The 24040-nt window shown below is 35.9% G+C and overlaps 1 protein-coding gene across 1 annotated transcript; it reads right to left on the bottom strand.

The window, feature by feature from the left end:
* Nucleotides 1–1697: 1697 nt before the first annotated feature.
* On the bottom strand, nt 1698–23274 carry LOC119079866. Its single transcript, XM_037187944.1, has 6 exons — nt 23256–23274; nt 22936–23090; nt 22607–22753; nt 13667–13795; nt 13237–13513; nt 1698–1959 (listed from the first exon to the last, which is right to left on the bottom strand). Exons 1-6 carry the CDS (start codon nt 23272–23274, stop codon nt 1805–1807), a joined length of 882 nt encoding a protein of 293 aa, XP_037043839.1. The 3' UTR covers nt 1698–1804.
* Nucleotides 23275–24040: the final 766 nt, after the last annotated feature.

Below are 24040 nucleotides of genomic sequence, written 5' to 3'. Positions count from 1 at the left end.
GACAACTTCTGTTTAGTTTTCATTTTCGTTTTTTGTTTTCTTTTTGTTTCATGTTCTTCGTTTAGCGTAAGAAATGTTTTTCCCATATAGAATCACGATATGGTTGAAGGAAGTCTATGTATATGAGTAGGCGAATGAACGTTTGCTTCTTCTGTGCATTCTTAATCGCAGCAAGGAGTCCAAAAAATATTTACAAATAAATTTTTTTGGTCCGTCTATTTTTCCATGGTTCTGAAACACTGTCGTGTTGATCACGAAGGCGGTGGCATCAAAATTTTCCTGTAGCGCCGACTAGGTTTGGAAAATTTTATATGACGATTTCAACTTCAACAAAAAAAAAAGATTTTCAAATTGACTTTTCAAACAATAGGCATGTCTAAATTGTCAAGATTTGTGTTTCACCCTCATTCGAAAGTGTCATAACCTGTTCTTTCAGAACCGTGAATTTTTCTACGCTCGATGATCAATCGAATAATAAAAAAACGTTTGCTAACCTTTCAGAAAATAAAACTAGTAATTTGTTATCGTCAACATCGACAAAAATAAGCAGAGTGTTGTGGCTAGTGTTCTCTTATATAGCAAAACGTATCACAAAACAAAGAACTAAAAGATTATCCGCCAATCAATTTACAAATTCTTCAAACAAATGAAGTAATAGATTTGATCGTTACGTTGTGATGGTAGGCCCAAGACACCGTTAGTACAACATACAAACAATTTACATAGACTTTAAACAAATTAAGTAATAGATTTGATCGAAACATTGTGATGAGAGGTTAGTACAACAGCCACATTGGTCGCACATGGAGCATTGAGAGTGTTACTATCTCAAAACTAAAACATTACTTCCTTCAGAGACTTGAAGCCATGAGTGTTAGTTTCGATACGTGGCGGTACTCCCCCAGTAAAAAAGCTTTCATAGAGGAAATTCCCTTTTTGACCTTTCCACCATGCTTTTGAAAGCTATTTGATCTTTGGGAAGATGTGAATTCAATCAAAAATACTGGCCTTACGCGCACTGGAGTCATTGTTTTGTATCACTAATATTAGTAAAACCAAAGCCGAACCGGTTACCGAAAGACGCTCTTGTGAAAAGTAGTAAATGTAACCAGAAGGCGATCTATTGCGCCAATAAATTCAATTAAAATTACCAAAGGTGCCTTGTGATTAGTTTGGGCCTGTCTATCGCCATCATCCCTGCCTGTACGAATGCACGACTGGTCCTCTAGAGCAAAAGTTATGCAGGCCAAAACAGTCGTTTTTGGTGTAGAGAGAAATTTCCAACTACTTCAGTCTTGGTGGAAAATATGCAAAGAGAGCAAAGGCCCAGCCACGTTTTCATCATAAACTCACCGGGCAATCACATCGTGTACAGGAATTTATAACCTAAATTTATAGGATAAAACTAACTAATTTCACGTTTATTTTCGTTTTGTTGTTATCAGTTAAAATCAACCAAATGTTTGCCTTATGAAATATTACAAATTTCTAACCTAAATTTGAAATGACTTGAATCAAATTATTTGAATTCGAATGAAAAGGAAAAACCGAATCACATAAATCTTTGTTTTACGATTAATTTCTTATTTTTTTCCATTTTACACAATTTTTTAAATTCCAGAAATGTTTTGGTTTTTTTTCTTTTATACGTATTACATTTAAGTATAGTTAGTTAGAGAGACTTTTTCTTATAATTCTTTTTTTTTGCATTTTCCAATTAAATTTTTTTGTTTTTTATAAATAGAAGTTCTCGTTTTTTCAATCTTTATACAACTTTAAGATTTACGTAAATTAGTTAAATGGATCATAAGCATAAAATCATACTTAATACAAGTACAAAAATAACTAAGTTTGAAGTGAGTGAGGCTACGTTGATGGTGGAGCTGTTGAATGCATCTTTGTCAACAACGCCGGCGGTTTTCAAGACAGCAGGTTGAGCAGACGGTTCCGATTCCAAGTCTGAAAATAATTCGTGTCAAACAAAATGTTGATTTTCTACTTTCAATACAGTCACTGTCAGATGCAGTGAAATTTCAGCATGGATTTGCTTCAGCTGTTTTTCAGCTGATTCACACATGCTATCAAAACTGTTTCGATTTGTGTGGATCAGCTGAAAGACAGCTGATGCAAATTCATGCCAAAATTTCACTGCCTCTAACTGTATGGGTCGAAAGTGATTGGAATTTTTAGGTTCTAGGACTTAATATCCCCGGACAAAATAACCCGGACAAAATAACCCCGGACATAATAACAACGGACAAAATAAATTTTCTATTGAGTGGAGACAGTAGAGCGGACATAATAACCCCGGACAAAAAACCCAATTAAATTTCGGCTGTATGTTAAAGTAACCCCGAAAAAATAACGAAGGATCAAAATAACTCCAACCAAAGTACCCCAGGCAAAATGTCTACGTATCGAAATAACTTCAATAATAACGAATAACTACACTGAAAATAAAAATAGAAAAATCTTTGCAAAACCTGCGGCGAGTTTCGCTGCACGTCCTGCAGACGGCCTAACACGCACGGGGCTCTGCCCCAAACCCCGCTAGGGGCTCTGCCCCTTAGACCCCGCAAGGGGGATGCACCCCCTTGACCCCCGCTTTTTTTAGTCGTTTTTATTTTTCTCGGCCTGCGGCGCATTGACACTTTTCATAAATACACTAAACAATCTATAAACAAATAGTTGCGACAAAATCAACGATTTCTAATATTCCGATACTTTATGACAAGGGGCTGCCGCCCCCTGAACCCCCGCATTCTTTTTGATTGCCTGCGGCGCTTAAACCCCGACTCCTTCCACAAAACTTACGATAAAATCGACCACAAATTTTTGTATTTCGGTATTTAATGTCAAGGGGCTGCCGCCCCCTGAACCCCCGCATTCTTTTTGATTGCCTGCGGCGCTTAAACACCGACTCCTTCCACAAAACTTACGATAAAATCGACCACAAATTTTTGTATTTCGGTATTTAATGTCAAGGGGCTGCCGCCCCCTGAACCCCTGCATTCTTTTCGATTGCCTGCGGCGCTTCAACACCGACACCTTCCACAAAACTTCCGATAAAATCGACCACAAATTTTTGTATTTCGGTATTCAATGTCAAGGGGCGATTTGAAAGCTACATGCATGAGTTACACGTCAAATGAAAGGTATTCACAATACCAATCCGTGAAAAAAAAGTTTATGAAATTCGGATCATCTAATCGTGAGTTAGAGCCAACGATGTGAAATCGGTGGGGTACGGGAACTGTTTTTTGACAACAGCTCGGCCGAATATGAACGAATTGCGCTTAGAAATGCTCTTATAGATAGATATTAACCATACTAATCGAGGAAAAAAAAGTTCATGAAGTTCGGTCCACCGGGTCGGACGCTAGGTCTCTTGGAGTGAACGCCTTTGATGCTACTCGGCCGTACAGTGAACGTAGAACATTTTTGGTTATATCTCAAGCAAATTTTATCCGATTTTCGTGAATTTTTTTTTGTTTGAAAGGTAGTGACGAGTGCAAAACGATGGTAATAATTTTAGAGTTCCACCAAAATGGCCGCCGCCGCCATATTGGATTTTAGTGTTTTTACCTATATCTCAAGCAAATTTTATCCGATTTTCGTGAATTTTTTTTTGTTTGAGAGGTAGTGACGAGTGTATGTCGATGGTATTAGTTTTAGAGTCCCACCAAAATGGCCGCCGCCGCCATCTTGGATTTTGCTGTTTTTACCTATATCTCAAGCAAATTTTATCCGATTTTCGTGAATTTTTTTTTGTTTGAAAGGTAGTGACGAGTGTATGTCGATGGTATTAATTTTAGTGTCCCAACAAAATGGCCGCCGACGCCATCTTAGATTTTTTCTTTTTCGCCCATATGGTCGAGTATAAGCGGATTAACATAGAGGGATGAAAGGAAAGGCGAGATACATATGATAACAAAAGGTGTTAGCTGCTTTCGTTTCGACATTAGGTACACTTCGTACGGGGTTTATAGAATTGCGCTATGCGCAATTTACACGACAGCTATGCTTTACAGTTTTTCGTCACCGCAATATAGACGATTTAGGTTTAAATAAGTGCTTGGGTTACGGATGCACTAGGGTTGGTGGTATACAAGAAAGTTACGGGTAAAGCAGGATGACGTACGTAGCAGATATACGGGACGGTACGGGGCTAAGTCTAGCTTTATGCGACGACTTTCCTTTGGCCTCGTTTGAAGTTATTTTGTCCGGAATTATTTTGTCCATGGGGTTATTTAGTCGAGGGTTATTTTGTCAGGGTTTTTTGATCCGGGGTTATTTTGTCCATGGGGTTATTTAGTCGGGGGTTATTTTGTCCGGGGGAATTTAGTCCGACAACGGAATTTTTACTGTTTAATGCAGATAGCATCGAATGAGTGAGCGAGAGTTACGAAAACTTTCGGAACTGGTTACCTAGAGACCTCAAGGTGTAATGTAAAGCCGAAAGTTAACAGGAGAAAACGAAAACAGTAGAAATTAAGACAATCAATATTGAAAATTAAAATTTACGTTTTCTTCTAAAAGCGGAGCTCACCATTCATCTTCGTGTGGCCCGATTTTTCAAATAAATGTACAGGATTTTAATGGGTAGATAGATAAGGAAAACAATATATTTCCATAAAGTGCCACGAAAATATAAATCCCTTGTGATTCCTCAGGATTTTCACGGGAGCATGGCCCACATATTGGCGCAAAATAATTGAAAATCTTGTGAGCTTAGCCATTACCCCTAGGAAATTAAATTTATTAAAAAACGCTGCATCAGGATGCTACACTATCTTCAGTCTTAACTCCAATTTACTGAACGACTGAACGAGTTTCACTTAACTAAGTTCATTCAAATTTCTTTCAACGACGACTGCCGCTACTTAGAAAATACTTTCTCGCTTCGCTCAGGACGCAAACTTTCGCTCTGATCCTATTTCCTATTTTCTCCCCTCGGTAAACAAATAATTATTCTTTCCTGGAGGGAACTATAATAATCTCCAAACGTTAAACGAAAAAAAAGTCTCTTGTGTTACACTTGTGTCGAGGCATCGCTTAGTTTAATGAAAAACTGATACTGATTCCAGGGCCTAATATTTGAGAACAGCTTTTGAGAATATTGAGATTTTTGAGAATATTTGAGAATATTTGAGAATTTTGAGAATATTTGAGAATATTTGAGAATTTTGAGAATATTTGAGAATTTTGAGAATATTTGAGAATTTTGAGAATTTTGAGAATATTTGAGAATTTTGAGAATATTGAGAATTAATTCTCGAACTAGGTAAAAAATAATGTGTCATATCCGAACTTCGGTTTATTCTCATTAAAAAGTTTAGAGCAACATGGATCCGATGAAATCGTCGCTACGGAATTCATTAAGAATTTATTAGGGAAAAAATTAAAAAGCATTTGACAGTGTATGGCACAGGGGTCTTTATCACAAAATGTCTTGAATTCCCTTTGTATCTCATTAAAATTGAGCAATTCTTCCTCTCCCAGCGCTACTTTTATGTGCGTTATGTGTGAACGACCACAAGTCTAAAATTTTCCTAGCTTTGGCTGGCGTTCCAGAAGGTAGAGTATATCGAGACCCACTCTGTACAACGTCTTCTAGGGCATAATATTTATTCTCAAATATTATCAATATTCTTTTTATTTTTATATAAGCGAAAAAAAGACTGCTGAAATTGCACAGCCAGTAAAAAATCGATCTTTTCATCAACAGAAATTACAATAAATAAAATCGTTTACTCTATTCCTTCCCAATGTTCCAAGAACACATGCTGCGTTTCCTCTTTGAATAGCAATTGAAATTCTTTGCGATCAACGATCCTAATTTCGCAACAAATTTTTTGTTTCTGGACCCATGCAACCTAAAGATTCAAAAGCAAGCGGGGTGAATAAGTAATTTTCTTTAAGTTTTCTATAATGATTAAGTATCACACAATGTCACATCCCATAAAAGAGATTTACCATGACTCCACGGAATTAGAGTCATTCCATCAGGTCTTTACTGTCATCTCTAGAAATTCCTGGTGACTGTAACAATGTTGGAACATCTGCAGCAGAAAAAGCATAAGAATCATGTCGCGGCGTTATCCCTGTCTTAACCTTGCATGATAAGCCATGCAAACCGTCCTTTTTAACTAACTCAGCACAGACACACCTATACTCCTCGCATAATTGGGATCCTAAACGTAGACCAACAGCAATCCTCGCAGCATTGTTATCTAATAGCAAACCTAGCTGACTCGACGGGGCAACTTGCAGCCACTTTGAAGATTCTTTAGTAGATGACGCAAGCAATCATCCACCTTCCTCTCATCATCACTACCTGGAACACATTCACTAGGAATCGAACTTACTAATCCCAAAACACTATCATCGACCACCTTAATATCAAACCTACTCAAAATATCATCAGACAGACTAGACGTCGAATACACAGACGACAGATACACAGGAAGTGCCAATTCCTCAACTTTCAGAATACCTAATCCACCTTGAGCTAACGGCAGGGTAGCCTGATCCCAAGAAAAATCTAACAGCCTATCATTAGCAATCGCCTCAAGCGTCGAACGAAAAACTTCATCTACCTCCTTCAAATAAGCATTCATAGAAAATGCCTTAGAAGTATGCAACAAATAGTTAAACCTACAGCTTCCTAAAGATTTCCTAAAAACGCACAAAGCCGGATGGACATCCATCAACTTCAAACTCTCGCACATCCCATCACCTTTATTTCTTCAATCTTAGAAGAACACATCCTCTCTAACTTTCAATATTGTTAAATATTCTCAAATAATAATCTTCAAATGAAAAATAAATGTATTAAATCTTAGTGGAAGCAGGTTCGTGATTCATGAAAAAATCCCGATTTTAATACCAAAATGCATGATGATCGTTTCTAACTGCTGGATTAGAGATGAGCGGGAAGTGATTCTTTTACTCTGTACCCCTGGGCCAGTTAGGGAAAATGTATAGTCAATATTTATTTCTGATATCGGGGAGAACACGTGAGTAACTGATGCCCGCTATCTTCTAATCTCGATAACGCTGTGGTGAATCGCGGTAGGGCGGTTTCCGGTCTGACTAAATAATAAACTATGAATCGACAGACCAATTTCTAATCGCGCAAAACAGCGGTAGAAGAGTGTGGGCATCAGTTATTCACGTGTTCTCCTCGATATCAGAAATAGATACCGGCCCTGAATTTTCCGAACTGGCCCAGGGGTATTAAAATCGGGATTTTTTTAAAGCATTCATGAAGCACGAACCTGAATCTACTACTGAATCTACAGTTTTTTTTTTTCATTTCAAGATTTTGACAATATTTGAGAATATTGAGAATATTTGAGAATATTTGAGATATTTGAATTAATATTGAGAATTTGAGAATTTATTCTCAAATATTAGGCCCTGGATTCCAGTGCTTCTTAAGTTAAACAGAGAATACGCGAGCAAAGCGAGATTTTTTTTTATTTACTGCTTCATTTTGCTAAAAACTGTTATATCGAATGTTGTGGTTTGTTGTCTCAGTAGAAGCTACCAATAGTCCCACGTACGCTTCAATGGGTTTCAAGAAGGATATTCAGTGGTTTTTTGGTTGTTAGTTGTTACCAATTGCTGATTCGTTGCCTGAAGGAATTCGATAAACTTCCATTGAAGTGAATCTAGCTACTGAGAGCGGTGCGAACGGGATTTTGTCTTTGATTCAATTCTGTGATTGAATAAACAGCGAGCGGAAGACAACACTAGCGAATGTGCGAAGAAAGGGAAATGCAATCGAATTATGTGGAAATAATAGGCGAAGAATTGGAGAATGGTCGAACGATAAGACGAGATTTTTCGTTGTTGTTTCCCCCTCGATAAACAATTTTCTTTTTGCTGGTGATAGCATATGCCGATACAAATTCAAAACTCTCCATTTCTCGATGGTAGGGTATATTCAGAAAATTTTCTTTTTGTTACGCAAGGCAAAATGTATCTCAGATCGAAAGTTCTTACTTCCAATGATTGCAGAGCTTTTGACGATAAATTCAGAATTATAATTAGAACTACAACGACTAGTCATTCGTTATCGAAAACGTCGACCAAAACAAGGGAATACGAGTTACTGCTGTTATAAAACAAATCGTAAACTTATGAAGTAACAGATTTTGCATAAGACACTAGTCGATACTTTAACCAAGAGAGGTAACAGATTCAATGGGCGTAATTCATGAAAGATTAATACTAACACTTTCTTCAAGGCCATTCGAAAGATCTCGACAATGTTCGAACATTTCTTAAATTTTGACTCTTTTTTGAAATGAAACGAGATTGATCAAAAGAAGATAGATTTTTTATGAACGTATTAAAATCGTATTCGTTCCACCCACTATATTACTTTCCAAATTAAGTGTCGTTCATGGCTGACAGTTATTTAATTTTCAAATTAAGTTCTATAAGATTCTCACATCTGATTGATATTAAAACCATCACCACCGGAAAACTTAGCTCTTCCCTATGAAATACCAAAACAAAATGACAAAAACACTTCACAGATAACACACACGAAACGTTGCGTTCGTCGATTCAACCGCAAGAGTCGAAACTTTAATGATAACGTTTCAGATTTTCTTGCAAATAAGACTGCCTTTGCCTTTACACACCATACCACCAAAAGGCAATTTAATTTTGGGCGAAAGATTTATCAATTTAGTTTTTCCGCAAAATTTTCTCCCACTTTCACGCCTCCTACACACACACACACACACACACAGGGCTCACGCTAATAATAATTAGCTCAGATTTATACGTTACTATTAAAAGACATCGTGAGATTAGATGATAACCCTTAATTAATGGAATTGCCTTCAATTGTATAACATTCTGTTCGGTTAAATTGAAATGTTTGAAAATTGTTTCCCCTTTTCAATTAATAGTCGACACGAAAATGTATATTTTCCAAGAGGTAAAACGGGTATAACCACTTCATAATGCGGTGAACAAAAGTGATTGATAATTTTTTTTTTGTATTTCGGCAAAGCACTATTGTTCCAGTCTCATGGAGGTGTATAGCATATTTTAAGATAATCAGATAATTTTCACTGATAATGGGCACTGAAAAGGTTCAGAGAAAATTGGTTACTTTTACTCTATTAATTTATGTTTTTTTTTTTGGCACACTTCATTTCCGGTAGGCTCAGCTAAGTGTATTCTGTTTTTCGTGCGTGACCATTTAGACGATGTTCTGTAAAAGAATTTCATTATTTGAACTGGATGCCATGAAGAGCCGATTATCTTATGAAGTGTAATTCATTGTCTTGCAATATTTTTTCAAAGCAATGACTTTGTCCTTCCACGCGATGGAATTCGCTTTAAGTCGATCCATGTGCTAGTTTATATTACAAGTTTATTACTGCGATGTTCGAGCGATGTGAAGGACTGATTTCATGTGTCCAATGTGCTCTGTCGCTTCGACAGAGTGATGATAATTTGGAGACTAGGACATCGCTCTTAGACAGAGAGATGATAATTTCGTGACTGGGACGTGGCTTCGACAGATAGATGATAATTGGTTGACTGGGCACCGCGTCAATATTCGTCGACTAGGACACCGCGTCAATAGAGAGATGATAATTCAGCGACTGGGACCGACTTCCCAATAACCAAATCTCTCTGAATGTGTTAATATTTGAGGAATGCAAACTTTGAGACTTTAGATAGGCTAGAAGTGAAGGACACAATAACCGAGGGTGGAAGCACGCCTTGGTCGAAATCGAATGAGTTTTAATGGAAATCAATGTTACCGTGAGAACTAAAGCTACGAATTATCAATCGATGTGACTTGTGAGCTGGTAAGACCTGTAACGTTTCATTATTTCAGTCGTTTTGAATTAGAGCTTCATTCGGGCTTTAGAAGAATTAAAATTCTTGAAAATAGTTTTTTAACCGAGAGGCGAAAAAGTTGGATATTTCATTTCGATGGTGTTGTTTATGGTCAGAGCGTGGCGAGAAAATGAAATTTCCTACTTTTTCCCGAGGTCAACACAACATTTTCACAACAAAGACTACCGGAGTTTCCAATGAGATGAGAAAACTATTTTGAAAAACTCTTGTCAGACATTGCGTATTGCACAGGTCTAGACTTCAGTCTCCTGGGCGATTTATTTTTTATCTAAATGCAGAAAGAATACATGTTGATAATTAGCGAATTATATGAAAATGAAATTTGATTGATTTTGCGTCGTTTCAAAAAGTCTGACGATGCGAATAAAGGTGCTGCAGAAGAAAAGACGTGGTCAGACTATTGGAAATGAAGTTAAATCAATGACATTTCATTTCTCTGCTTTCAATAATCAGATTTTATCTATTGACCCCTTATAGTAAACTAAAACAGGAACTAAAGACATTTTTGAATAAGGGAGGGACTAATCGATTTTTTCGCGATTTTTTTGTCAAATATCAGTAGAAATACGAAAAATAAGAAACTCGTCCATCGGGCATTTCGAAACAATTGCCAAATTGAAAATATTTTACAAAAAGAAAATATATGAAAATAGCACTTCCCACAGTGGGAATCCCACTCAATTTCACACCCAAATCGCATCCACCTTGAACTTAGTCGAATATGGTTTAACGAAGAAAATCGTCGTTAAACATTGATAATTGAATGATAGACAAATGTTTTGTACATCTCGACTGGCAAGTAACAGACTCGATTTGTCGATTTGAAGATTCCGTTTTAAGCGGGAATGTTTGACTTTAAATATGTGTAACTTTACGATAAAATCTTTAGCTAGGGGTGGGTCACATCACTTTTCATAATGATTTAGTAATCTGATGCATAGGTCTGCTGACCGTTATCAATATTTATTTTTGTTTCATAAGGGATAATGCGAAAAAACCAAGTAAGTTATTACAAACGGTTAATTATCTGTTATCAACAACGACGACAAAAACAAGCGTTGATCTCTGACGTGTCATCTCTTATAACAGAATGTACGGTAAAACAAATGAAGTAAAAGATTTCGCAAGAAACAGACATTTAAACAATAGAAGTAATAGATTCAAGGATTTTATCGTTATGAGCTTGCCGTACCTAAAATGTTCAAGCCAACTAGCTCATCCACCCACGGCTATTATGCAAAAAAAAAAAACAGAAAGTATGATTTCACATAATATGTTAATCAGAAACTAAATAATCATTTTGTGTCCCCTCGAGACTCAAACAAACGAACGAACAAAAAAACTCCCCGAAAAATTCATAAAAGTCATTCACAAACCAATTTCACATTCAATTGATATTATTTATGTTGTATAAATGTTGCCGACCACAAAATTGCCATTTCATTTTAGATTGATTAAAATATTTTTTCTAATTTGTTTCACCGAATGTGTAGTGTAGATATATATATACATACAACCGTTGATTATTTCGACCTCTCTCGGTGTATAAGCATTCAGCACACAAAGGACAGCATACAAAACAATCAGTGGATAATCCTTATTCGAATTAATTAATGTTCCGGTATACAAAATATAAACGAGGAAGAAAAAAAAACGGAAAGTAACTCAAAGTTTATGTGGATACATTCCACATTCATGTGGAAGTTTTAGTCATTCTTTGTGCATATTATACCTTTTATGTAATTAAAGTGGGAAAAAAGCTTCGTTAAAGTATTTATGCCAGAATTTATTTGCTTCTGCCGGTATATCACACAAAACGACCGAAGGCACAGAGAGTTACTTAAAAAGGAACGTTCCGAGTGTATTAACTGGTACGTGTGTATACATTTGCGCTACTTTTTGTGTATTTCCTGATTGAACCGCAAAAACTGAATCGGCTAATAGCAACACAACATATTATGTGAGTGGAAAGTTTGCATCGGATCGTTTGTTCAGTTGCATCGAGAATGTGTTCTTCTTTCTCCAATTGCATTATAGTTTGTTGAAAAACAGAAGCACATCATAGGGATACGGATCCGATAATGGTATTGGCCGTTTCATTGGAAATTGTGTTATTCACAACAGAGTACATTGATGCACATGATATGAACTAATAAAATGTTGAATTGGTGAGTCGGATAATGTGAACTCGGAGCGATTTTTTTTTCGTATGCAGGATATTTGTGTGGTTTGTGGTAGAATACTTTGTGGAATCAACTGGGGCGTCAACTATGGATTTTCATAAGCTTTTCATGCAGATTATCTTGTCATTGATCCGTGAAAGGAAGCTAGATATTAGCTGGATTTGTATCAAATGATACTAAGATACTGTTGGTTCATTCTAAAAAAACACATTTGTCAGCTTGTCAATGATATTTTGGCGCAAAATTCGAATACGCCTTAGCGAATTCAAATTTCGCGCCAAAATATTATTCACTTGAAAACACTTAATTTACTGAGAACATAGATATGTTAAGTTGATACGCATGTGGCGAGATAGAAGGAACATGTGAATGACAACTGACACTTATGGTAGAGAATGCGAGAATACAAAATTGGTTGAATTCTCAATTATAAGTGCCAGCTGTCATTCACATGTTCCTTCTATCTCGCCACATGAGTCCCAACTTAGCGTTTCTCTGGCTGATCACTTTGATGACTTTTAAAACTCTGATAAATGCGACGAGTTGGTATCAAAAGTTTGTCTATTACATCTTTCAAAGTGACGTTTTAAACGTCAAACCGAAAATTGTATGCGAAAATCACAAAATCATTAACTCTATACCACTAATAGAATTGAGGAAAAATAAACTTTGTGATTATTAAGCATAAAAACTCAATGAAAGTAGAGAACTTTCATTGTAAAAACTTTGGTTTGACATTTAAAACGTCACTTTGACAACCGATTGAATAAACCGACTTTTGATACAAACTGTCACAAATAAAAATTGTATTCTACTCTTTTCATCGTAAATTTAAAGTACAGACGAAACGTCTCCTCCGAATCCGATTCACGTGCTGCAATATTGAATAAATTCTATGACACCCGTCTGTCATCATCATCATTACATCCGTTCAAAACCATGAACAAAACACAACAAGCAAACATAACATCTTACACCTCCATATTTTCTCTCCCCCACCTCTCTCTCTCTCTCTCCTGATTAATAGCAAAGATAGTTAAAAAAAACGTACCGCACCAAGAAGAATCCAAACAAAATCCGATATATTCACCCTTCTCTCCACACTCATTTCACTATGCATTAAACATAATCAACATCAAACCAAATTAAAATTTACCTTCGGCTCGCGTTGAAAAATGAAAGGTACTCGAAAGTTTATTCCAGCCATGATCGTTACGTGCTTGTACTCTTGCTTCATAATTGGAGGCTGGTGTTAGGTTTTTAATTAAGTAAGACATTCTATGACGGTAATTAAGATTGGGATGATATGGTTGACTGCTACTGTGCTGATTATACGTTTGATACATTTGAGGTATGACAATATTTTCCCATTCGGGGTGTCGTTCGTGGGCTGAAGTATGGAATTGTTGTGATATGTAATTGTTGTGGTTCGTCTAGAGAGCCAAAAAAAAATAGAAAGAAGAAAAAAATTGAGAAAAATGTTCGTTTTCGCAGATAATTAAAAAGTTTCTTTTTCTCGTCGTTGTTCTGTCGTAAAAAATAAGTTAGGGATGTCACACCCTCACCCCGTGTGTATATATACATACCAATCGTTCGTAATGAATTTCGTTGCTGGAACTTTGTTTGCGAAAGAATAGCCGATACTCCAAAATCGGTGCAAAGCTCTGTACCGTCCATGAAATATTGTATTGGTCACGGAAACTGCTCAACGTTTGCTGTTGCGACGACAGAAAAGAAAGAATCAGATTAAAATTCCTGAATTATTTATGTTATTTGTGTAGCAATTTTTTTTTTTTAGATTTTAGTAACCCTCAAACCCTAATTCTTGATGTGGCTGATGTCAGAAAAAAAAACAACCAAAAAACGCAGAGGGAAAAATCACTCCGAAAATGTTGAAAAAACAAAATTGGGTCAACATTGTCACCCGTGATATTTAAATTCGGAATGTGATGGACAGGTCTTGATAGTCAGACACAGACTGTATACGCACGAAAATAAGGGAAAACATTTTTAAGGACGTTGTGAACATTTCGTAGCGATTTTTTTTCCGGTTTGTCCCAAACATAACTCTGTGCATCAATCACTATTATAATAGTCGGTGCTAATGGGCTAAATGAAGAACATAGAACAGTTTTCCTCTTCTTCTTACCTCATACGAATTTCAATGATTACACGGACGATAATGTAATATCGGGTTGGGCTTAATTACTTTTTCGTTTGTACAAATGAACACATACCGCCAGTTCCAATTTTACTTTATTTATCTCCTAAATTCGCCGGGTCAACGCTGCTAGCGTATAACTAGCATATAATACATATAAGTGTGTGCTTTTGTCCATCCTTTCTCATTTTTAACCTGTAGCCCGGATTCATGTGAATGTAATTTAATTTTCACGAAACTTAAATTTAAGGGACAAAAACAGAGTTATTTTAAGCATTGTAGTTATGGAATGAGCATAAGCACTGACGGGCTAACTGAATATATGGCAGAATTATTATAATGAATAAAGGTTTGAATTTTGTTTTGTTTCGTATATGGCCAGTATATTCAGTAAATAGACGAGGCTAATTATTTGAAAAATACGTTTTTCACAAAGGAAAATTCTTTTACTGGAGCCAAATAGACCGGGAGTCCACATTCATTTATCAGTCCCACATAAGACCACAAATTGAAAACTTTGTCAAGGAAATAGTACGGTGCATTGTTGCCCAAGATGAACACAGTCTCCAATGAGCTAAAGAGACTTTGATCTAGTGTCTAATATATCACTGTGTCAGATCACATCACAGAAAAATCGAATCGATATCAAATCGAAGGAATGAATAAGCTACATATTCGACCACTGTTTCAATGTGAGAGTAAAGGACGTCCGTATTTCGACTATTTGCAATAATGAGGCAAGTGCAAAAAGGGAAATTTCTTTCCCGTAACGCACTACACTTCTAGTTCACCCTATTACCGCAGACGAAAAAAAAGGTTGTGTTTACGAAAGCTTTCTTTGCTGATTCCAGCCAGATCAATGATCGGAAAGCTTGGTGCACGTCCAGAAAATTAGAGAGACGTAGCTTTAATGATTCAGACATTTCAAGTGATTAGACTAGACAGGAGGCGTTGCTCGAATGCAATCTCTTAAGTCAACCCTTTCCTTTTTTCTATATTTGTCTTCTTCTTCTTTTTCAGCCTGTTTGTTTCCACTGCTGGATGTAGGCCAAGGCCTCCCAAATTTCTTTCCATTTCGAACGGTCCATTGCCATCTCCCTGGTGGTCCTCTTGGTCTTGTTGTCAGTCTACAGTTCATGATGGTTTCGGTCCATCTGATCTTCTCGCAATATATCCCGCCTAGCTTTACTTTAAAGACGCTATTCTTTCCATGACATCACCGATAACTGACTCACCCAAAATAAGCTTGCTTAACGTTCGAATACGTTTTAAGTCATGGCGTTGTTTGATTGAATTACTTATCATCTTTTGCTCTCTGCACTTGCAGCTCAAAAATATCATTTATAGGCCATGGTGACAGTACACCATTACGGTTGGTTAAGTTCGTAAATTTTTGACATTTACCCCAAACATTTACTCTCAACGAACTATAATGCTCTAAAAACCCTATACGAATTTGCTCATGAACAAGTCTAGTGAATCATAGTTGAAATGAAATTTAAACTCATAACTTGCTATCTCGAGGCCAGTCTGTGGTAAAGCTACCACAAAACGAACAAATTGAAGGAGTTAGTGTGAAGAATATGTGGCACCAAAATCTTCGTCTTAAAGCAGGAACAATTTTTGGAAAAAGCTTTTCACAAATTTTTTTGAATTTTCTTACATTTTTCTCGGTTTTTCCACATTTTTCAAGATTTTCCCAAAAATATTTGCAAAGTTCTGGAAATGGTGAGACAAAAATTTTCACAAAAATAGTCCTGTCTTAAAGTCTACGATGTAAGCTGACTTAGATATACAGTCAACCTTTCGTGTTCCGGTCCTTCCAACACTCAAAAACAAATGTGTGAAAACAAAAAACATTTCGTCTCAGGCATAGGGAATGCAATCCCGGTACCAATCCCGGTACCAGTACCGGAAAATCTCAATCCCGAATCCCGGTATTGATCAAAAAATCCCGAGATTAGTACCGAAATTTAAAATTCAGTTCTTTTTAATAAAATTTTGATACAGTCGAGGAAATTTAGATTTCGGGTTTTCCAAAGGTATTAATCTTATTTAACCCACACTTTATCCCACAACAATGGAATCCACAAATTTAAATTTAGTTAACACAACGGTCACAATGACGGCGCTGCAGTCACGATTTCAAAATGTGATATAGGGTGGATAAACTAAATTTTGGTTTTGGTTACATTTTCTCTTGGTTTTTAATTATTACATCAGGCTTCTAAATTAAGAGTACCTTTATGCAATATAAACCGTTTGAGTTTGAAAAAAGATGTTATGTATCAGTGAACGATATAGGAAAGCGTTCAGTACGTCTCAACATACAAAAGAACGTAAAATATAATTGTACATTTAGCCACACTACGTCAGTCATCGCTTCTATTGTCTTCAAAAACATATTGTGTGCTTGTCATGATAATTATCAGACGTTTGTTTATTTATGTGTCTCATCTAAAATGCTGGCCAGCAAAATTTTGATCATTAAATTCAACGGCCAAATTGATCTAAATGTTAAAGTAATTGTGAATAATAGTGAAGTTAATGTGGTTTTATTTTCTCTTCATAAAGGAATAGACTATGCCAATCATCTTTAACCAATGATGCCATTTTAAAGGTCCTCAATAGTGGTAACTTTATCACTATTTTATTTTACCGGAAACATGCACACATTCAAATGAAAGCATTTCCGCCAAAAAATCGTTTTTTAAATTAACGGTCAAAATAATTTCAGTTTTGTGGTGTCACTTACAACTAACTTCACAACAGACAAGTCAAGAATTTTTGTTTATCTGAATGGCAACATATTTTTGCATGTTTTCTTCGCATTTTACCGACTGAATTAGCATGAAACGTTTTGCAGGAAATTTCTAGGCACATAAACTTAAGGAATTGAACACTGAATTGCATAATCGACACCAAATTGCTTTTAAAAATGAGATTTTCACAACACCCACAATGTTTGACCAAATTAATTTGTCTTTAAAATTATTTCGGAAGATTTGTCCTGAATTCTGTTTAAGACACTAGAAAAAGCACACTTGGAACTATTTTCTGGACGAAATTTAAACTGAATCACTTCGTTTTACGCGAAATACTACAAATTTTCGACACAAACTTGTTTGAGATTAAAAATTTACTGTGGCAATTTGACACTCCATCAAAACAAAATTCAGTGAATCAGTCAAAACTGGGTGAACTGAGTGAACAATACTCACAATACTACTGTAATTGTAAAGTGGCAAACTTAAGACCTTATGTGGAATTTGGGTGGAAAATGGCGCAAATCACATATTTCAGGAATTTATAAAATGAAAAATCTTTCCGGTTTCAAGTTTTTTCGTCAAAAGACGAGACACGGGTATCTTTATTTTCAATTTTTAGCTACTTTATGCAAAAAAATTGAGAGAAAAAGTCATTTTGGCATAGTCTATTTGCATCAGTTCGATGTAAAGTGCGGAGCACCATTGGAAAAAAAACTTGTCGCTGAAGAATGATCAAAAAGTTGCTGGACGCAATAGCTTCAACTAATGCTTTGCAGGATATAGAATCGAAATTAGAGAAACACCAAGAGCCGTCCATTTGAAATCTTCATCATCATCATTTCAACTAAAGGTTTTTTTTTAACGAAACGGAAGTTCGCTCGCAGATTCGGATCGGAACATCTCATTCGTTTTCGCTAAAGCTCGTAGCCGTCATTAATCATGATTCCCATGAAGAATCGCCAAAAATACAAAATTGGCAAGGGATGAAGAAACGCCGGCAAAAACAAAGAATGATAAATTTGTCTTTGTTGCGTTTCTTCACACTTTGGCGATTCTTCGTGGTGATTAAACAAATCCTTGGAAATTTATCCTTTTACGAAATTTATCTAAAAGGCGTTATTTGTTCGAAGCTAGTGAATCTATCCTTTTATAAAAGTTACGAAATGCTGCCTGGTTCGATCCTAAGGAAACTCTTATTTTACGTCAGGTAACGGCATCTTGTTCGATCCTAGGGAATTCATACTTTAACAAAAGATCCCGAGGACACTATCATTTTACGAAAGATAATGTAGAGACATTTCAAAAACGTATTTTTACACTTTGGCGTTTCCTCACACTCTGGCGATTTTTCTCTTCTTCTCTTCACACTCTATCGATTTTTCTTGGCAATTCATCATTATGAGGTTCCGAGCCTACGCTGAAATTATAGCCTATATTTCTGCGTTTCGAAATTTTTGATCGCTGATATCTTTTTACGAGAGCCCTTTTTGAAAAATGTACGACCACATTTTCGAGTAAAAATATGTCAGCTTTGAATAAAAAATAAAATTGTCTGTGAAAGTTCCATTTGCTTTGAGAAAACTGTACCGATGCCCCAAATTTGCATCAAAGGTACACTTTTCTCAAAGCACATGGAACTTTCACAGACAATTTTATTTTTTATTCAAAGCTGACATATTTTTACTCGAAAATGTGGTCGTACATTTTTCAAAAAGGGCTCTCGTAAAAAGATATCAGCGATCAAAAATTTCGAAACGCAGAAATGTAGGCTACAATTTCAGCGTAGGCTCGGAACCTCTTATGGTTGATTTGTTAAATCAACAAGAAAAATCGCCATAATGTGAAGAAAAACCAAGAAATATCGCCAAAGAGTAAAGAAACTCCAAGGATCATAAGAGAATTGAAAATTTGTCTTTATGGCGTTTCTTCACACTTCTGAGACTTTTCTTGATGATTTAACAAATCAACTAAATATGATGAATTGTCAAGAAAAATCGCCAAAGTGTGAAGAAACTCCAAAATATGACAAATCCCCAAATAATACAATATTGTCGATTTGACTATAACTTTTATTTAGAAAAAGATTGTACGGGACAGCAATGAAAGTAAATAGATAGGTATGGCCAAACGTTCAAATTTGTTCTAGCTGGAGCACATACGGACTTGCATGGCGCCACCTCAAACAAACTCATTTCTAGTGCAAATTTCCACTAGAAATGAGTTAGTTTGAGGTGGCGCCATGCAAATCCGTATGTGCTCCGACTTGTATGGACTGGCCATACCTACTTATCTACTTTCATTGCGGGACAGTATGTACTGCATATCATATAATTCCTCTCTCTTGTGTTTATCTGTGTTCTACGAAGCCAAAATATAATTTCGGACTACAAGTAAACCGTCTCGACCAGTAGTTATTTTCCTAAGTTCCTAATGAGTGCAAAAAGGCTATTTCAACATTAGTTAGGAAAGCATAATTTTTATGTGAATGTTTCTGAGGTTTTCAATCTTAATATTTTCATGAAGTTACAAATAATCCACAGAAAATTTTATTATCCTAGAACGAGGTCGGAAATACATCAAATAAATCAAATAGAAAACAGACTTGGAAATTGTTATTTTGTCTAAAAGTTGATATTAAAATTCTTTGGAAATCGTAAATCGCACAATTGCATGAGCAGGCATCTCAGGATTATAAATCAGGAACTTTGAAGTTCGTCATATATTCATATTCTTATCTTATTCCTGACCAGATTCTGTTTTCATGATTGAGCTCAATCATGAGCTTCACTTATACAAAGAGTTGAATTGATTTCCTATGCCAAATTGTAATTTGGCGAAAAAGAATGTTCCGAATCTGCGTTTCGTTAAAAAAAAGCCTTTAGTTGAAATGATGATTGTGAAGATTTCAAATGGACGGCTCTTGGTGTTTCTCTAATTTTTATTCTATATCCTGCAAAGCATTAATTGTAGCTTCTGCGTCCAGCAACTTTTTGATCATTCTTCAGCGACAAGTTTTTTTTTCTAATGGTGCTCCGCACTTTACATCGAACTGATGCAAATTCTTTTATGAAGAGAAAACAAAACCACATTAACTTCACTATTATTCACAATTATTTTAACATTTAGATCAATTTTGCCGTTGAATTTAATGATCAAAATTTTGCTGGCCAGCATTTTAGATGAGACACATAAATAAACAAACGTCTGATACATATCATGACAAGCACACAATATGTTTTTGAAGACAATAGAAGCGATGACAGACGTAGGGTGGCTAAATGTACAATTATATTTTACGTTCTTTTGTATGTTGAGACGTACTGAACGCTTTCCTATATCGTTCACTGATACAAAACATCTTTTTTCAAACTCAAACGGTTTATATTGCATAAAGGTACTCTTAATTTAGAAGCCTGATGTAATAATTAAAAACCAAGAGAAAATGTAACCAAAACCAAAATTTAGTTTATCCACCCTATATCACATTTTGAAATCGTGACTGCAGCGCCGTCATTGCGACCGCTGAGTTAACTAAATTTAAATTTGTGGATTCCATTGTTGTGGGATAAAGTGTGGGTTAAATAAGATTAATACCTTTGGAAAACCCGAAAACTAAATTTCTTCGACTGTATCGATCAACTTGTATGATTCAAACTCCTATAGCAATATAAGATAAACATTAAAATATAGGATTACTTGACTTTTCTCTCTCATGTCGTATTACTTGCAAACACATTTTTAAAACTACGATGGCTAGCTAAAATTTGTCAATAAGGGTTTACATACAATCTTTATTATAGTAGTTGAGTTTGTTTGAGAATGAGGGCAACTAAACCGCAGCCTCCTTTTATAGTTCTCCTCGGTTTGAGGTGCAGTGGATTACTTTGAGGATTTTGTGCTCAAACTAATCATAGTTAACCTCGCAAAAGCGGAATATTATTTAAATTCCTGCAAATTTTAGACATTTTTCGAGCAATTCAACGCTTTTATTTTCCTTTACTTCAAATGAAAACATTTCACGGTTACTAAAAGTGTTCAATTCAATTTTCCATTAGCATTTTCTATGTTTTCTGAAAAAATATTTTAAAAACTGTCCCTCTTTGCGAAGTTGGCCGTGTTTAGTTTGCACACAAATTTCGTACTGCCGGTGGTCAACTGAAAAGATCTATAAAAAGCACATGAGTGTCTGCTGCTCATCAAACCAACGAACGTTGAATCTGAACATGCATTTTCGCGCCTGAGGATCATAATTCGATGGTTTTCGACACGCACTTTAGAGTCAAAAAGTGCTATTTTTCTGGACTGATATTTGCGGCCGGGAAAGTAACTTTTCCGGCCTCCGCATTACATTTGCAGCCGGAAAAGTAGTTTTTCCGGCTTCTGATATGATTTGATATGATTCTTACTGTTTTTGAGTTTCATCTCATTATGATCCTCAGGCACAAAAATCGTCGTTCGTGACTCGTGATGAAAGCTGAATGTTTCGGTACACGTCGTAAGCTTACGACTAGTCGTGAAAAATTCAACTTTTCATCACTCGTGACGAAATGTGCTATTTCGGCTTGTTGTTACTTGCGTAGGAAAATATATTGTGGATTTAGGCGATATTTCACAAAACTGTCAATTATTGACGCTGTCGGCAGGTCGGTCTTCTGTCACTTCTCACGATTTATATTTTCATAGGCAGCGTGCTTAAAAATTTTAATTTCCTAACAAATCAATTAATTTTTAAATGACAAAGATCAAAAATTTGCGATTGCGACGACAACAAGTCCCGAAACCTATACGTTCAAGATTGAACGATGACACGTTGAGTGCATTGCGCGTTCTAAGATCATTTTTCCAAAGAGAAAATTGAAATTTTCAATGTGACATCTACCCTGTTACAATAATAAATTAAAGTTATTACCCGGCCTTCACACAGCGACGTAAATATCGAATTGATTTTGCCCTAGTGTCAAATTTGATATTCAGAACAAAAGAATTTCGATACGTATGTCACTGTGTGTAAGCACTGTACCATTAACAAACTTAAAAAAATGGGAATAAAATGAAAATAATTTCTCTCACTGTTATCTAATCCATATCTTTTCAGTACCGGAAATCCCGGTACTGGTACCGGTACTGAGTTTCTCAATCCCGAATCCCGGGATTCCAAAAACGGTCCGGGATTGCATTCCCTATCAGGCAGTGTACATGAAATTCCGACCGTAAATTCTTAACGAGTGAATGATTTGCACGCGAGCTCTCTGCCTACATCAAAGCATTTCAGTAATTTAAACTCTGATTCATAAGTGAAAATCGTTTCACAAATTGGTCAGTTCAGGTATTCATATGGGCGAACGTATTTACATTCCGAATTTTGGCATTTAATGGAAAGAAAAATTTAATTTATTTATGTTATGTGTACCAAGCGATGATTGAATCGGTTGGATTAAAAAAAATGAAAATCTCATTTTACAAGCGCGTCACTTTTTTATCCACATTTTCATTTTCACCGACAGCACACAAATTTTCCCCCTTCTCATTTCAAAAACACCAATGCCGCATCAAGAATTAACGCTGCCGAACGTAAATTATTCAGTTAAAATACTCACCGAATCGAATTCGCATATTGACGGGATTCCGCTTAATGTTAGCGAAGCTCTGTCCTTTCCCAAATTATTTGCACCCTGGCAAGTGTAATTTCCCAAATCACTGTACGTTACATTCCGAATTATGAGACTATGACGATTTCCTCTATTCTGTGAAAATGAAATCCAAGAATATTTATGGTTATGAGAATTTGTTGCACATTATATTGCATATAAAACATTATAAAAACAACCCAAACAAACACACACACACACACATGCTGGTTATTTATACTATGCACATGGAAGTAAAACTATTAAATGTGCACGACATTATTGCAATGAGAATTTACCTGCTGTGAATGTTGCTCGGTGGTGCCAAGCTGTGTAGTTTCTTTGTACCATATTACATGAGGTGGTGGTTCTGCATGAACTATGCATATTAATTGAGCTTCATAACCAACCCCCGTATGAACAAAAGGACGTTCCACTTCTATTTCTGGTGCATCTAAATTATTATTTATTGTTATGAATTATTAATAATTGTAAATGAGGTATGGCTGTTTGATGGTATTCGATTTTTTCTTCATTTTGTGGTTGGGAGAGAATGCATGGCTTATAAATAACATAGATGAGTAATGCAGACAGACAGAGTGGAAAACGTAAGACAAACCATTTTTGATGAAGCTCATGATAGTTAGGGGTTTTTGTGGCTGTTATGGGTATGGATGAGAGGATCTCCGGGGTTTGTTGTCAAACCTGCTTCTCGTTCCGAGTATTAAAATTTTCAAATCTATAATAAAAGGTTCGATGTCATCGTCATCTGTTACAGACAGCGATGACAACTATAAGCGATGTGCTACGATTTGTTCGGTATTTTATAGCAAAATGTAGTGTTACTAGTGATGTAACAGATTTTGAATAAATCTGTTGAAAATAATTTGATCGAAAGAAGTAAAAGACTCGTCGATCTGTTCTGGAGAATGAATTTTAATCGAAAATGCTATTCGCACATCGGGCGAATATCGACTTTATAGTACTTTTGCTATTTCTACATTGGATTTGTTCGTTTAAAGACCTCACTAACAGCCTTTTAAGGCCAATAACAAGTGCAGTCTGGACCACCACCATTTTAACACGAATTCCGAACCACTCCTGATCAAGGCTGTAAAGTTTGGGGAGGTCACGCAGATACAGATACGCGGGTGACACACCACAGTTAATGATAACATGTGGGATTTCATACAAAAATTCACCTACTGTGATGATTGTTAATGCTTGCAATGATAATGATATAAAATTATGTAAAATTTATATTCAATTAGATCACATATAATAATTACAATATGCGCGCGCATCTTCATGCTCGCGCATGCGCAATGCATTAACAGTTCAGTCGATAGAATTGTTATACTTGAATCATATACGCGACATTATGAACAATTATATGCGCGAATG

This window comes from Bradysia coprophila, unplaced genomic scaffold, assembly GCF_014529535.1.
Source record: "Bradysia coprophila strain Holo2 unplaced genomic scaffold, BU_Bcop_v1 contig_348, whole genome shotgun sequence".
Classification (NCBI taxonomy): domain Eukaryota; kingdom Metazoa; phylum Arthropoda; class Insecta; order Diptera; family Sciaridae; genus Bradysia; species Bradysia coprophila.
Note: the sequence above shows the minus strand (reverse complement) of the source record. Positions and strands in the feature narration are given on the sequence as shown.